This window comes from Chrysemys picta, chromosome 7, assembly GCF_011386835.1.
Source record: "Chrysemys picta bellii isolate R12L10 chromosome 7, ASM1138683v2, whole genome shotgun sequence".
In the NCBI taxonomy this organism is placed as follows: Eukaryota; Metazoa; Chordata; order Testudines; family Emydidae; genus Chrysemys; species Chrysemys picta.
This window is the reverse complement of record NC_088797.1, coordinates 111,577,129-111,595,054: the sequence shown is the minus strand read 5'-3', so window position 1 is coordinate 111,595,054 and position 17,926 is coordinate 111,577,129. Positions and strand designations below refer to the sequence as shown.

General features: G+C 42.1%; 1 protein-coding gene across 1 annotated transcript in view; it reads left to right on the top strand.

The window, feature by feature from the left end:
• PLPP4 (phospholipid phosphatase 4) overlaps positions 1–17,926 on the top strand; it is a 96,812-nt gene that overhangs the window by 20,227 nt on the left and 58,659 nt on the right. The window contains exon 2 of the mRNA XM_008173307.4: positions 14,801–14,909. Coding sequence (XP_008171529.1) covers positions 14,801–14,909 — 109 coding nt within the window. The remainder of the gene's footprint in view (positions 1–14,800; positions 14,910–17,926) is intronic.

Sequence of the window (17,926 nt, the reverse complement as noted above, 5' to 3'; positions counted from 1 at the left end):
ACTAGAATTGGTCTGAAAACTACTGAGTTGGGTGTGTGCAGGAGTGTGTTCATTGATATCTGGAGCAGAGATCATGCAGTGCTTTCCTGCTTTTCTGGTCCCAGAGTTCCATGCAGTTCTTGCCTTGGAATCTCTGTTCTCCATTCTGTATGCTAATGGTGATGCCTCCTTGTCCCATCTTTGATGCAAATGAGGCTAGGGGAGTTTCCTTAATTCTGTCATCCTTATCCCAAGAGTTTAGATGTGTCTCCCACTGCCTTTTCATTGCTTTTTGTAAGCCTTTCTTCTGATGCAGATTTGGTTCAAGCAGAGGCTGGGTTGTGTGTGTGTGTGTGGGGTGTCTTTCGTGAGTCAGACAGGCTGGGTACTGGGCCCTGCTTCCCCAAGAACACATAGCTGCTAGGTAACATCTACATTCCCTTTTTAATGGCTGTGTGGTTTAAAACTCATGTTACAACTGATTTTAAATAGAATTTTAATCAAAATGAGATTTCATAAATGTCAAGGTCTAGTGGGGTACTGATGTATGCACTGATTAAATTTAGCACGACCGCCTCTGATTTAAAGCATTGAAAAGTCTTTGACATCAACTGCAACCTATTTATCCTAGCCAGATGCATGCCTTGAAAACCAGCATTCTGATTTTCAGTGGCATTAAATACAAATATTCCTAGCAACTCTCTTACCTTTCCATTTCTTGATTAGCATAGGAACAAATTGCTTGTATAGTCCTTCACCCCCAGTCCCCAATTCACTTCTCTTTTTGTTCATAATTATTTGATGCTTTCCCTATTGATTTCCTTCAAACATCTCCTGGGCAAAAACATGCTGAATTTTTGATGTTTTAAATGGAACAAAGTTTGGTGCTACAGAGGAAACATTGTTAAATTTTGTATAAACACTGTAAGGTCACTGCAGCTTATTTATTCAGGATCCCCAGGAGAGTGTGAGGATTGCAAATTATTGGGAGGCTGAGTAAACACAATTTCTCAGTAATAAAAGATCATCTGATCACTAGTCCAGGGTCACATCTTAGAAAAGTTTACTGGCCTTGAAAACATCTGTACCAGTCTGTTAGCTATATTCCTGTCACAAGGCGCCAGTGAGCAGTGCAGCCTAGCCTGTTGTCGTGGTCTCTCCAATTAAGCCTAAATCCTTCTCTGTGCTGCAGCAACGTCAGTGGTGCAGTGCCTGTGCAATTTTCTTTCCCATGCGGTTTTAGCAGCTAATTGTTATTATTTATTATAGAGGTTGTAAGCTTTTGAGCTTACACAGAGCTCTTCTTCAGGTCTTGGAAACTTACTCTGACTCTCCGACCGCACAACCCTAGTTGTCACCTACTGCCCCTCATTGGAACCCATACAGGGTATCGTCAAACAATTACAACCTATACTCATTGGGGACCCCATCCTGAAAGAAATTTTCCTGAACCCCTCTTCTGGCCTTCAAACAACCTCTCCAAGCTCATCATCAGAAGCAAGCTCCCCACATACTAGGACACAACAACTTAAAGTGGCACCAGACCCTGCCAGAACAACAGATGCAAAACCTGCAGACACATCTCCACTGCTACAATGATCAATACCCCTCAAAACATATCTTTGAAGATCCATAGATCCTACACATGTCCATCACAATGTGTAGTGTACCTCATCCAGTGCACTAAATGCCCCAATAACAACTATATGTATGAAATCAGACAATCACTATGCTCTCAACTGAACTCCCAAAGGAAAATTATAAAAGACAAAAACATCATATCACCTGTGGGTGAACACTTTTCACAAAGCAATCACTCTATATCTGACCGATCAATCCTCAAAGGAAACCTGCACAACACTTTCAGAAGATGAGCCTGGGAGCCTAAAGTCATAACTTTGTTTGACACTAAAATTCATTGACTGAATAGAGACACTGGACTTATGGCTTATTACAACAATCTATAACCCATTAACAATCCCTCCTAGCTCCTCCCCACCTCCACTTTCCTCCTTATGTCTGGAGGGTTGTTAACTCACCATTTTATCTTGAATGGTCCCTTGAAACATGTGTTAACTACTTATGCTAAACAATCTGTTCCATCTTGTGTTTAGCTGTGACGCTCTGAGTAAGTTTCCCAGACCTGAAGAAGAGCTCTCTGTAAGCTCAAAAGCATGTCTCTCTTGCCAATGGAAGTTGGTCCAATAATAGATTTAAAATTTTTATTAAAGCTGATGTTAAAAAAATTATATAATACATAGGCTGAGAAAAGGGTGTCTGCCTATCTGGGTATAGTGCTTAGATTATCCACATATTACCTCACCCACCCATTCAGTGGTAGACAATTGAGATAAACGACTAGATGACCTAGCCAAGTGATTCCTTGTTGGTATCACAAAATGAGTGAATGTTTGGGAATGCTTTAAAGGGCTCAATCCTGCAAGATACATTCTGGCCCTGATACATCAAAGCACTTAAGCATGTGCTTAACTTTAAGCTTGCACATCATTTTGTTGGACTCAATGAAACTACTCACATGCTTAAGTGCTTTGCTGAATCGGAGCCAGAATTCTCAACATGTTTAGGGGTCAAGCCCTAAATAGGGAAAAGGACTTTGTGGACCAGCTCAGGAAAGGCATTATGGTTTTGATACAACTCCCATTGATTTCAATGAAAGTTGGATCAGGCCCTATATCAGTGTTTCTCAACTGGTGGGTCACAATCCCTTGGCAGGTCACAAAAGGCAATGAGGGTAGCCACAAGGCATTGCACATGTTGTTCTAATCTAAAGCAAAGAAAATCATACTGCCCCACTCTACACACAACCTTACCCTTCAAGATCAAATATTCTCTGTCAACCTCTTGAAACACATACAGAAATAAGTGAAGTAAGGGGTTGCCAACCTGAACAGGTTGGGAAACACTGCCCTGCAGGTATGGGTAGAAGCATGGAATTGTGGGAGAATCAGAACCGCTAAAGTTAAAGATAAAAGGAAATGGCATAAAGCAAGCATTTTGAGCTCTGTCTGCTCACAAGATATAGGACCTTAAAAATACAATCTGCCCACACTGATTCTTCAGTCTCATGCTGCCCGATTGGCCATTGATCCAAGATTGGTTATAAGAAGTCCTGTACTTTGCAGCAGTGTGATTTCCGGTCTCTGCTTTTCTGTTGCTATCCCTATCAGTCATAATAAATACCAGCCCATAATCACAGGGTCACCATGAATAAAGTGAGGCACCAGGCTTTTCATTTCTGGAACAATAAAAACAATTTCTGAATTATCTTCATACAGTGTTTCTGATTAATATTAAATAGCCATGTCCCTCAGGACAAGCAAAGCCAGTAACGTTTCACATCAGGATTATAGACTGATAATCAAAAGTGAGAGTAAACATTGCATATCACTGTGTTTGGAAGTATATAATGCAGCATTTTAGCTATTAAAATGAAGGAGACAAAACTCCCTTTGAATCAATATAGCTGTTTCTTTATCTCCTTTCAGTGCAAGTGGAAATTTTGATATTTATTTAACCTATTTGTTTCAGTGCAGCTATAATGTGTTATAACAACAACCTTCTATCAAATAATCGAACAATACTTCACAAACATTAATAACTGAATCCTCACAACATCCTTGTTAAGGGTTAGATATAATAATGCCCCATTTTATAGATGAGGGAACGGAGACACTGAGAAGTTAAGGCCAACATTTTCATACTGTGATACCAGTCAGTTGTGGATACTCCACAGCTGTGAAAATTAGACCCCTAAGGCCTTGTCTACACTGCCACTTTACAGCGCTGCAACTTTCTCGCTCAGGGGGTGAAAAAACACCCCCCTGAGCGCTGCAAGTTTCAGCGCTGTAAAGTGGCAGTATAGACAGTGCACCAGCGCTGGGAGCCAGGCTCTCTCCTAGTGCGAGTGCCATGACTACACAGCCAGTCTTCATGCTAGTGAAGACATACCTTCATTGAGGTGCCCAAATACAGACTTAGGTGCTTAGCTTTATGCACCAAACTTTTGTCCTAAGGGACTTGAGCAAGGTCTCATTGCAAGTCAGTGGCACAAAGGGAAAGGATCTCCTGACGCCCAGTCCTGTGCTTTAATCACTAGGCCAAGCACCCTTTTTCAAACTAAATAAAAGTTTAATTGATTTAAGATTTATCAATGGTGTCAGGTTTCTTTTAATGAGATTACAGATCATCAATAATAATAAGACCTTAGTCTTTTCATTGTACTTCTAACATATAGTTCTCTTTTCATTTGCTTCTAGCTAAGGAATTCTTAGTATCCCAAATGACTGCATAAAAATCTAATTAGAGGCAGAGCTTCCTCCTGAGACTAACCTTTATGCTAATATAAAGTCAGGTTATCTCCCCAACGGTGACAACTGTTCAGCAGCATTTTAGTAGCTTTGATAGAATTCTTCCAGCTTCCATGTGGCAAGCAGAATAGCAGTGATAAACTACAGTCATCACTTCTTATCTTGCCCTGCCACTGCCCCAACTATCTACTTCTGCTCTGTTAACTCCCCTTTACATCACAGCCACAGTCCATCTCAGGCTTTTAATATTTGCTCTTTATTTGCAGAAGTCCACAAAGTGACCAACCCTCCTTCCAAATAAATCCCCAAATCCCTGTTTCCTTGAGTAATATTAAATGCACAGAAGAGGTGATATTTTGATACTATGAATGAAAACTACAGTTATTCAGTAGGGAGGTGGACAAATAATGTCGTATCAGTACCTTTTAAATGATTATTTTGGAGGGGACTACATGTTGCAGCTGGAGGGGATGATTTAGTAATCCAAGCCTCACATTCAAATCCTGGCAACTCATTCCGTAGTTCATTACAATTTAACAGCATTTAACAGCATTGGCCTGCTAAACCCAGGGTTGAGAGTTCAATTCTTGAGGGGGCCAGTTGAACTCTCAACCCTGGGGCAAAAATCTGTCTGGGGTTGGTCCTGCCTTGAGCAGGGGGTTGGACTAGATGACCTCATGAGGTCCCTTCCAACCTTGATACTCTATGATTATATAAGGTTCCATCTGCTCTGCAGATATTAAAGATCCCAAGGCATTTTTTCTAAGAGTAAACATTTGCCCAGTGGTCTTTGGCCAGCATTTTCCTCTCTCCCCACCTGTTGCCCATTGTGCATGTGTAAAAACACACATGCATCCTGTAATCAAATAAACCCATACAAAACCTCTTTGACTTCAGGGGGTTCCCCCCACATGGATCCAATTGCAGGATAAGGGTCACAGTTTGCAAAACAGTTTGAGATTAAAGATGTGCTCTAGATGCTTTTATTATTACATTCAACTACTGAAATGCACAGTGGTTGTGAAAATATTCAGGCAGAGAGGTGTCCATATAATCCCTAATTCACTGAAAAGGTAATGAGTCCAATACATTGCTAGTCTTTGCCAGTAAGGTAAATATTGATATGTTAACTCATCCTGAGAGTTATGAAGAATATTAGATAGCCAACTCATTTTCAAAGAGTGAATATTTATCTTTATTTTAACTGACATTACTAATTTCCATTCTTTTATTTTAAACAGCCTTCTTATGTTTTATGTGAGAGATTCATTGACCTTTGTAATTTTGCTGTTACCTCTCTGGAATATAGTAGGGCATATAGGGAACTATATTCAAAGCAGTTGCAGGCTTAGTTCCACTTGCCTACAGGTATTGCTTAGAAGAAAGGAGATCTAGTCTCTTGGTATTTGAGGATAAAAGATTAATCAGCAACAAAGACCTACCACACACACACACACACACACACACAATTTCTTTCCTATTTTATTTTTACATTACTCTATTTCTAATGTTCTTTCTTCCTTTCTCGCATATTTAGTATCTGGCTGGACTTCCTTTTGTTTCTCAGCTATTGTAACAGGTGGGGAGAGACAGGGAGAAAGAGTGGGCACCAGCTTGCACCAGGGGAGGGAAAACAGGAATATGAACACTCCATTTCAGTCACAAAATAAAGGCTTCAAAGTAGAGACAAAAAGGCTTGTGCTGCCTGTGGCTCACAGTCCGTAAAGGGGAAGCTTCCCATGCCTTGAAGTACTTGAGTGGCATCTATGAGTAGTAGACCCATATGGCCTCCTCAAATTCTCAGGAGCAAGCCCTTCAGTCCCCTTCCTGCTGGGTTTATATCCTCTGGGAACAGAGCTACCTATTGACAATTACCTTTATAACTCCATCAGGAACTTAGCAACCTAACTGGTGGGAGCTGTGGGAGCAGGGCCGGCTCTAAGCCCCAGTAAAGCAAGCAGGTGCTTGGGGCGGCAAATTTGCAGGGGCGCAAGAATCCAGCATGAGAGCTGAGAACCAACAGGGAGCCCTGGGAGCTGTAGTTCCTTGGTTAGCTCCCTGCCTATAGAGCCAGCCCTGGAGCAGGGAAAGAACTACATTTCCCAGCATTCCCTCAGCCGCAGTTAACAGGAAAGGGAGGGGGAAGGAGTGTAGAACTGAAACCTCATGCTACACCTTGCTGTAAATGAGTGAGTGTCTGGAGAGCTAGGTTCAATTCCTGACTTTGCCACAGGCTTCCTGTGTGCTGTTGAGTGACTCAGATAGGGCTTGATCCTTCACAAAGTCAAGCGCCTCAGTTCCCATAGAAATTCATTACCTTTTGAGTTCTGATCTAAATTCACAAACATTTAGGGGATGGAGGTTTCATTTCCAAGAATGTTTGTAAAAAAGTTTAAATCATGCAAATGGTAGCAGGAGGAAACATATGCAAATGTTCTCAGACTGGAAGAGTTACCTCTGGCCAGCTTGCATAGTTCTTTTTATTCCCACAAAGATTTGGACAAGTGCTTTTGATTTATTAATTTTGTGGTTCATTAGCTTTGGGTCTGTGGGTAAGGCAGCACAGCTAATGTTTCTAGGGTGTGTATTTTTCTGGAGCATGGGCATTTTAAAAATTGGATGTATGTATTGATTATAATAAATAAATACAGAAATAAATATGAATAGTGGACAAATTCCTCAAACTCCTGACAAGTTTACAGGTAATTTTCAAATGGCAATGGATGCCTCTTGTTTATAAAGTTTAGGTTATTGAGTCAAGGAACAGAAAAAATAACATGGAGAAACTTTTTAAAAAGCATTTAAGTGACTTAGGAGCCTGACTTTCAATGAGGCTTAGACTGCTAAACCATTTAGAAACTTTCGAAAAATTTTACCTCATGTGACTCATCATGTGGCAGGAAATGCAAATATCAAGTACAGTTACTAATTTATGAATAAGCCATAGTGCATGTGAGTAGACCATGTGGTGTCCTATTGAAGTCAATGATTCCCTGCACTACACATTTCCACCAGTTATTAGGTGAACAACTGCAAATTGCAACCAGTTCTTGGACTATTTGTGAACAGAAAAAATAAAGAAGAATTCATCAGAAGAATTATTCGCAAGAAATAATCTGATGAGCTCTAGTCATAGATTCCAAAACAAGAAGGGACCATTGTGACCATCTAGTCTGACCTCCTGTATAACACAGGCCATAGAACGTCCCCAAAATCATTCTTAGATCATATCTTTTAGAAAAACATCCAATCTTGATTTTAAAATGGTCAGTGATCCATGATGACCCATGGTAAATTGTTCCAATTGTTAAAAACTTATGCCTTATTTCCAGTCTGAGTATGTGTAGCTGCAAGTTCCATGCACTAGGTCATATTATACCTTTTTCTGCTAAACTGAAGAGTCCAAGTTCCGCATGTAGATACTTACTCCCCAATCTAGTCACCCCTTAACCTTCCCTCTGTTAAGTTAAATAGATAAACTCAAGGAGTTTAATCACTGTGAGGCATGTTTTCTAATCCTCTAATCATTCTCCTGGCCCTTCTTTGAACCCTTTCCAATTTATCAACATCCTTTTTGAATTGTGGACACCAGAACTGGGCACAGTATTCCAGCGGCAGTCACACCAGTGCCAAATTCAGAAGTAAAATAACCTTTCTACTCCTACTTGAGATTCCCCTGTTGATGTATCCAAGATATCGCATCAACTCTTTTGGCCGCCGTGTCATACTGGGTGTTTATGTTCAGCTGATTGTCCACCACGACCCTCAAATCTTTTTCAGGGTCGCTACTTCCCAGGATAGAGTCCCCCATATGCTAAATATGGCTTACATTCTTTGTTCTTCAATGTATACATTTACATTTAGCCATCCTAAAACATGCAGTCTCTGTCCCTAGGTGACACAGTTAATATTTGGGTAGCAGAAGCCACACATTACAAGTTTAGTAGACTTTGGGCTCTTTTTGATCTCCCTCTGCCTTTGCACTCACTGTCACTCTCCTGAGATGTTTTCCTGCTTGCTGTTCTACTTTTATCAACACTCTTTCTGATCCCAGAAACTTTTTGATGTCCCTGGTTCCTTATGACTTCACACTGCTGAATGCCAACACGTATAAAACTTAGACCTGCCTTGAGTGCAGGGGACTAGACTAGATGACCTCTCGAGGTACCTTCCAGTTTTATGATTCTATGATTGCAGATACCCTATGCAGTCAATTTGAAAGAATAAAAGGTTATGATTCAAAGAGCAGCCCTAGTCCTTATTTGTGGTTTTTAATGCCAGTGGCAGTGGTTACAGTGGAGGCACAATTCCCAGATTCCTTGTGGATATTTTTGTGATGCCCATAGGAAGTTTGGTTAATTCTGTATCCCTGGATGGTTCTAATTGATAACATTATTTAGGACAAACATTTTAAACCCTAATATCTAGCTTTAGGCTCTTAAATCCATAATTAGGCACCTACATACAAGTGGTTTCAGTTTTAGAAGTCCCGCGCACCCTTAAATCAAATTGAAGTCAGTAGGGACTGTTGGTGCTCAGTGCCTTTGAAAATCAGACCACTTTTATTTAGGTGCTTAAATGCCAATTTAGGAGCGGATTGATTAGACCATAAAGCTGGGACTTTCCAAGAAGCCTAAGTGAATTTGGCACCCAATTTCAGTTGAATTTTAATGAGATTAGGGTGTCAAACTCCTTTAGGCTTCTTCAAATATCCCAAGGGCTTGATCCAAGCCAGTGGGAGTCTTTCCATTCACTTAAGGCTTTGACTCAGGCTGTTATGTTTTAACATTTTGTCTTTTTGTCTGTTAGACTATTACTAACAAATGTTATACATTTTCCCAAACCTATAAAAGTACAGAAAGGGAGGGAAAGAGGAAAGCAAAGTAAATCCTATATTCGCTCATAAGAATAAAGTGTAAACTTTCTAAGTTACAACTCAGGAAACATGAGATTTTCTTTATTCAAGGATGGATGTGGCTATGTTTTGATTTATGATACAAAGTATCCATTTTTCTTTGTGTAAGACCTGGCAAAAAAGATTATAGCCATCTATTCCTAATATACATACACATCCAAACTTGTGGTAGCTTATGAATAGTAATAGACTGCACTATCAAACCGGACCAAGGAACATAAATCATTCATTATCAGGAAACTTAGGAAACCAGTGTATCCACATGATTGTTTAATAGGACATATGCATTCAAAGCTAGTGAATTCTTAGATCCTGTTGCCCACCGGTGATGTGAACTGGTATGAAAAATAATTGGTCTTTCTATACAAAAAGGTGATTTTTTTTTTCTGGTACAGTCTCTTTTTTTTCATTCCCTCTCATTCTATTGTTTCTTTCTTTATTGCTCACACAACAACATCCACTTCTGCTTCCTTTTGTTCAGTTATGATTTTTTTAATTGATTCTTGTTCAATTTCAGCAAATTGCTTTCCTCTTTGTTCATTATGTTCCAATGCAGTACTTGACCATATTTCATAGAAACAATTAAAGGGAAGCAAGATATTCATAAACAAATTTAATAAGCTATGTGGACACAGCATTGTTATTATGAAATATATCATTATAATTGTTGGTTAAGTGCTGAGACAAAATTAAATCTGTCCTTAGAAGATTACAAAGATTTTGGAAGCTTAATAATCAGAAAATTCAGTTATGATTCCGACTAGAGCCAAAATATGCTAACATTATTTATTATAATTTGTTCTCCTTTGCATATGTAGTACTTTGCATTGCTTTTAAGGGGGTTAATTTTTATGCCTTAATATGTATTTGCAGTGTGGTTGGGTGTTGATTCCCATGAGAACTATAAATTTGTTTTTCTTTACATTTGTTTAACTTCTCAAACAAATGTTTAATGAATACTTTTTGGTTTTAAGAGGAAAAAAGGAGACAGAAGACAAAGAAGCAGAAAGCCCCAAACCTTTAATTGTGCTGTCGTTTGTTCATATACCCAAATGTGTGTTTATATAAATGTGTGGTCTAATGTGACACATTTCAAGAAGTGCACTAATGCTCATACAACTAGATGCACTGCCTTGAAGCATCAATGCACATGTATCCATTGGTCTTCATATGGAAATGCATCAAGGCCTAGAGTAGACATATCAAAGAGTGTGTCTATGCTTCAAGGCGTTCCTTGGCGTGTCTGTCTTTTCCAATGCCTTGAAACACATCCTTGAGTCAGTGAGACCACTAGATACACTGGGGAAGGTGTAATTTAAGATGTGACATTACAATAACTGCATTTGCTGAAATTCTAGCAGTAGCTTTTGTTTCATTGTTTGGCTAGCCAGACACATGTGCTTGTCTATATATGTATGACTGGATTGGATAAGCACTCTCAAGAGCAATCCTTGCCCTCCCCATGCCACTCCACTTTTACAACCAGGGGTGTGAAGTGCATTAGATATAGTAGAACTGTGATTCTTGGTGGCCTTCAACTTTCCCAGAATGACTTGCATGACCATACTGGTATCCTTTCCAAACCGTATAGAACGCCCTCGGCTGAGAATGCTTTACCTCCAACTCTCATGCATTTTGTCTTTGACTCTGCCTAGTATAGAGAAGTTTACTTCTCCAGATTGGCCACTGCTGGAGACATAATCCCTGATATACTCATAGCAGCCTGCTGAGGAGGCAGGCAGCCACAGTCTGCACAAGCTGGCATCTTTGCATATTTTCAACATTCAGGCTCAGATGCGGTGAGTTACAGTAATCCAGCGTGGGCATGACTTGCATATGCATCACTGTGGCCAGATCCGCAGTTCAGTGGGAGGGTGTCCTCCTCCTACAGAGCTGTGGGTGTGGAAAGGTTTTTTTCACCACTGAGAGTAGGTCTTCATTGGAGCTGAGAGGTGCGAGTCCTGTTTTTCATAGATGTACCTCTGATAGCTCTGCGTGAGCTAGCCCTTAAAAATAGCTGCAACTATGGTGGCATGTGCAGCCACTTGGGCTAGCTGCCCCCAAAACAATCCAGTCCTAAACCCCTGGCTACGTTCTCAGGCGGCTAGCCCAAGACGCTGGCTGTGCTGCTGTGATCACACTACCATTTTTAGGTACTATATTGAGCAAAGCTAGCATGGGTATGTCTACACGAGCTGGAAATCACACCTTCCAGCTCAAATGTAGACATACCTTGAATCTACCTGATAGTTGGCTTAACAATGTGTCAAACTGAACCCAAAAGCTTCGTTCTGCTTTGATGAATGGTCTGTGTGTGCGCGCGTACGCACGTATGTTTTCAACAGACAGGAGGACAGGGGCCTGGCTAGTTATCTGAATTTCTTTCACAACCACTAAGCAGCAGCGTTGTATCACAATTAGAGCTTCTTAACTGATCTTTTTCAACAGTAGCACAGCTAGGGTTACCATACGTCTGGATTTCCTCGAACATGTCCGGCTTTTTGGTACTCGAATCCCCATCTGGGGGGAATTGCCAAAAAGCCGAACATGTCCGGGGAAATAGGGAGGCAGCATAAGCCAGGGTCCGCCCGGCCCCAGCACAACCCGTCGGGTCCGCAGCGCAGCCCAGCTGCCCGGCTACATTGTAGTGAGCTCGGGCGGGGGAAGGGGGGCGCAGCCGCAGAAGGCGGCAAAGGGGCCGCTGCTGCCCCCGGAGGCCAGGCGGACCGCGCGCCCCAGCCGAGCCCGCAGGACCATGGGGAGGCCGGGCCCAGCCAGTGGCTCGGGCTTCCCTCGTGGGCGGGGACTCCCTGGCCACTGGGGAACCCTTCCTGTGGCCCCGTCACCCCGCGCGGCAGGAAGGAGGCTGCAGCACGGGGCAGGAGTGCGGCGTGTGCCGGGGCTGCAGGGACCCGTGCTGCCCCGGTCGCCGCTGAGCATCCGAAGCCCCCGCCAGGCAGAGGCTGCCGGGTAAGCGGAGGAGCAGGGCAGACGGGGGCACAGAGGCTGCAGGGGCGGGGGGGGGTGCAGGGGCTGCAGGGCGAGTGGGGAGCAGGGGGCACAGAGGCTGCAGGGGCGTGCAGAGGCTGCAGGGCGAGGAGGGGCAGGGGGGTGCAGGGGCAGGGCAGGCGGGGGGCGCAGAGGCTGCAGGGGTGGGGGGTGCAGGGGCTGCAGGGCGCGTGGGGAGCAGGGAAGCACTTAGCAACCCCCAACCAAGATCAGAGCGGGAGGGAGGAGGGGGAATGCGGGGTGCTCAGAGGAGGGGGCAGAGTTGGGGCCGGGACTTTGGGGAAGGGGTTGGAATGGGGGCGGAGAAGGGATGGGGTTGGGGCGGGGCTGGGGAAGGGGCGGAGCCGGGGACGGGACAGGGACCCCGTGGAGTGTCCTCTTTTTTAAATGTTTGAATATGGTAACCCTAGCAAAGCGCGTATTTCTCAAAGAGGACTGCACACGTGTGTAGCACATGAGGAGTCAGAAGTTCTCAAACATAGCCAGACTTGAGTTATCTGAACACAGAAAAATCATCTGTAAAATATGTTTACAACAAAAATCTTCTTCTTCTTAATCTGTTTAGCTCAAACAGTGAAATGGTATCTTAACAGACTTGATTAGGCCCTACCTAGCCAACAAGAAAAATATTGTATGGAAAGTGTGTGTGGTGTTTATTTTAACCATAGGGTGTCATTTGTCCCTTTGAAAATCTCCCACTGAATCTATATAAAATCTTTGTCTTAACAGAGAACTTTTAAAATCTGACTTGAAGCAATTTTTGTACAGCTGATAAATTCAAAAGAAAATAAAATTTGCTGGAAACAATTATTTAACCCCTTTCTTTAAAGCAAAACAAAACAACAAAGCATTTTTTTAGAATGTCCTTTATTTGCCAGTTATCCTACGGGGGGGGGGGGGGGGGGGGAATCACCAGGCACATGAGAAAGTGTGTTGTTTTTTCTAGACCCAGCAGAGTTCCTTTTTTTAGGAAGTAACCTAAAGGGAGAAGTTTTAGTATTTCTAGCCTTTTTAATGTTCTTGGGTTTATTGAACTTGATAATAGAACTAGCAGAATTCTAAAATCATTGCTATGATTCATTTAAATGGCATAGTGTTCGCAGCCCTTTGAGAGAGTTTCTGGTTTTCTAAAGTATCAGCATTATTTCATTTAGTTTTTGGCCCAGACTCGTAAATGGGGCTCAATCTATTCTGTGCCACAAATTTGTAAATATTCTAGGTTTCTAGTCAAGCTTTTAAAAGAATTTGTGTGGTAGTGGGGAAGAAAACAAGGAAAGAGGATTCAGCCAACAAATTAAGGTGGTTTTTTTTTCTTTTTGCATATATTATTTGGCAGCCTTTATTGTATCGGGCTTTCTTGTAGCCTTAGTCATGATATTGACAAGAAGTTTCAGGTGGATTTCTGAAGGAGCTCTGAGACCTGGATGAGATTTTCTGTTTCAGAAGACTTGTGTTCCTATGGCCCAGATTTACAAAGGTATGCAGATAGATGCCCGATTGGACTTACAAAAGTGACTAAGCAAGGTAGGTGCCTAACTTCCATTGACTTCAATTGGAGTTAGGCGCTTAAGCACTTTTGTACATCCCACTAGGCATGTAAATACTTCTATAAATGTGGCCCTACATTATTTTAGACTATCCCATTTCCTTCCAAATCTTGCTTTTCTTAGTTGGTTCACATCCCCACCTCCACCTGCATTCCCCAATTGTAAGATAAACATCCTCTCTTCCTCTTGAATTTTTCCATCTTTCTAGCATCTCACTTTTGCCTTAAGATGAAGAGGTCAGAGGACATGGAGGAATGATATTAGACTGACATTTTGCAAGAGCTACAAATACATCTAGACCTCCAGGTTGTCCCCAAAGTTCCGGAGGACATTTCTACCCAATTAAAGTATTCAGATTCTAAAAGACAACCAATCAAAGTTATCTGAACAAGAGAGAAGGGACTTACTAGCTTGACTTCAGTAATAGCTCTTTCCATTTTCAAAGGATGGACACTGTCACTTGTCCATATTCCAAATCTAAAGAGCTCGCCAGCTGGGTCTTTTTTAGGGGACAAGTGTCTTTTGGAAAAGATGTTTTGTAAAGATTATCCTCTTTTTTCTGTCAATGGGAGAAATTCTCTTCATTGTATCTTTCTATCTGCCTAATGACTATAGGACTACTAGTTTTTGAACCCCAAACTTTGTATCCCGAGACTTGAAATTTGGATGCTATGACTTTTATCAATTAGTGTTTTTCTTTTTCTGTACATGGCACCTTCTTCCCATGGTATCCTGTTCTAGTGTTGTACCTTGAGCAGAAAATAATGATAATTTATCCCCTTGAGTGCAGTTTAAGATGCTCTTTAAAAAGATGCAGTTCATGCAATTTTCAGAAACATTTTGCTGAGTGTATATGTATGAAGGTTATATAACTGTAACAGTGGTGTAGGGTGGCAATATGTGTGGATGATTAATGGCTGTAGTGTCCTAATTAGTTTGGGGGAGGGGGTTCGGCAAGGCTATTATTTCAATATCCATAATCTTTTTGAACTGGAAAAAATATCTTTTATTGTTATGTTTAGTTTTACAGAGTTTTTGGATCCATTCCAGAGAGTTATCCAGCCAGAAGAAATCTGGCTTTATAAAAATCCTTTGGTACAATCAGACAACATACCTACACGCCTCATGTTTGTAAGTACCAGAGATTTAATGGATCATTTGACAGCTTTATGAACTGTAAACTAAACACACTTTCATTTGATAACAGGAAAACTTGTGTAACTATAGCCTGTTCTTTAGGTTCTGATTATGATAAGATTCAAAACTATGTAAGCCTGAACTTATTTATAATATGAGAAATGTTACAGAGCATGCTTAGAAAAAACAAAACGAGCCGTGCAGGAGGAGCAGAAGCACCGTATTCTGAATTCTATATTGATGGTGCAGTTTCAGATTTAAGCAAGAGTTCATTAATGGATGTGAGGAATGATAGGCTCCTAAATTAGGTGTCTGGGCACTTTTGAAAATCCCACTAGGCATCTATCTGCATCTTTAGGCACCTAACTACCTTTCTTAGTGCCCGTAGGCACCTTTGAAAATGTTACCCCAAATCTCTACATTGTGATTTGCTCATGTTCACAGCCCCTTTGTGCTAGTTTTCCGTGAACAGTCAAGGGGTCAATGGGAGATGAGGGTTTCCAGTATATCACAGAATCAGGCTCTAAAGCATCCTAGCACTAACCTGACATGACAGTGCTATTGTTCACCCTGTCAAGCCCAGCAGAGTTCATATGCACATGCAGGAATGGTTTTAAGCTAGTGGGAGCAACTAATATCAAGGTACCTTTACAATACTAGTTCTCAGCACTTATTATGGAGAGATACTGCACTTATTTAAATAAGGCCCTGGCACTGAGTACCCTCATCATACCAGTTACCTCCACATACAGAGCATATATTTTTAGAAGTTAGTGGATATAATTCTATGAGTGGAGGGGCTAGATGGTGACTGGCAGTACCAAAGACTGAGGTGAGGTGGGACTCGGGGGTTGGGGGTTCCCTGGGGAGGGGAGACCCAGCAAGACTGCAGGGTTTTGCAGGGGGCAGAACCCCAAGAGAAGGGGCACCGGAGTCCGGGAGGGACACCGGGGCCAGCGGCTAGGCGAGACACAGGCCTGCAGAGGGCCCTCTGGAGGCTGGCGAGCTAATTCCCTGGATGACCAGCAGGAGGCGCCGCAGGGTGAGTCATCGCCCTGCTACAGGTTGGTAAATAGCAGGGATGTAAGGGAGGTATATTTGATCCTTATCTTTCACCTACCCCAAATGCCAGTTTTTGGCATACTGTATGGCAGCTGAAAGCTCCAATGCAGCTGTGAGTCAGTAACCTGACCATGAGTCAGTAACCGTGTGCTCGGATTGGCTTAGACTATTCCACTCAGTAAAAGGCAGCTCCCCTGTGAGTGACTCCTTGAATTAAGAAACTATAGATAATTTCTAATTGGCTTGGGCTTATTTCTTTAATTAAAACAAAAACCACACACGCACACGCACATCTGTTATTTGCTTTCATAATTTAAGGTGCTTCCTGTTACCAGCACCATAAAACCAATTTTTAAACGAATTTCCAAACAAAGAATTGTTTAGCATTTGTTACAAAGTCCTACGTTTAGAACACCGGGAGATTTTAAAGTCAAGAGGAAAGTCATGAATAGTCTAGCTCCAGACTCAAATTAGGCTAAATCTTCATGTTGGCAAAGGGGAAGAACTGGAAGGGACTTCTTCACTGTTCTGTTTCTTCATAGACAGGCATGCCTGGTACTATTCATGGCTGACCCTGCAAAGTGCTGAATACCTTCAGCTCCCACTGAAGGTTGATGGAGTGCCCCTCCCAGGAACTGCTCAGCACAGCATCATGTGGCTTAAGGCATTTACACAGTCCATCACATCTGCTAACAGTTTAATAAGACAATTGTGTTCTTTACTCAGTACCAGGTGTTTGCTTAGGTAGATTTCACTCTAGTTTCTATACTATAGAAAAATATACCTTCCCCCTTCCTCAATCAATGGTTCTCAACCTGCAGCCCCTGGGCCATTTGTGGCCCAATCAGCAACAAGCTGCAGCCCATGTGACATCCTCAGGGCCATACAGGTAGCGTTGGATGTGGCCCACATAATGCATTGTGGGCCACATATGCAGCCCACAATGGTAAATGGGTTGAGAACCACTGGATCATAGCCTGACTAACACATGTGGATGCTTCCCTGCTTGAGCTCCTGAACCTTGGTCCCAGCTGCTAAACATGCTAGCCAGTGGGGCTAAGCTGGTGTGGTGCAGGAGAGGTAGTATTCTGGTATGGGTAAGAAGCAGATTATTACCCCCCTGGAATAAGGGGAGAGTATGACTCCTTCTCCACGCTGCTTCCAGGACTGCACAGCTATACTGCCCTTTACACAGGGCCGAGAGTGAACATACAATCTAGCCCTAAATCATTAAAAAATGCTGTCAAGCAATAAAACAGCACGCAAGTGAAAAATCTGTATTTTTCAGCATGCAAATTAAATCTTGTGTGCCAGTGGATTTTATTGAAGTAATCAGAGACAACAACAAGTGCTTTTCTGGGGGATTTGTGCAACTAGCATTTATCTTTAGGCTGACAAGATGAATAATGAATGTGCTAGACTTTTACTGGTCTCACCCATCAAAGCAATATTAGAAGATTTCACTGTAGGAAAAGAAAATGATACTGAATCATGAGGGGGATGTTATTATCTAGACCCTTGCAACATATATTATATATTATAGACGTGAGCCCTGCATGGGTCTATTGTGGAAGAAAAAGGGAATCTCTTGTAGGTCAGGCTTAGCCTATACATATATTACACTGATGAGTAAATTGACCTCCTAACATAAGAACGGCCATACTGGGGCAGACCAATTGTTCATCTAGCCTATTATCCGTTCTTCCAACAGTGGCTGGTACCAGATGCTTGAGAGGGAATGAACGGAACAGGGAAATTATCATATGATCCATCCCCTGACGCCAGTCCCAGTTTATGGCAGTCAGACATTTCGGGACAGCCAGAGCATGGGGTTATCAATTGATGTTTTCAAATGAGCAATAACAGCCAACACAATGAGTTGCAAATGTGAACAGTTCTGAATCTCCATCACAAATCCATCAGTTTGTTAAAAATATATGAAAATCTGC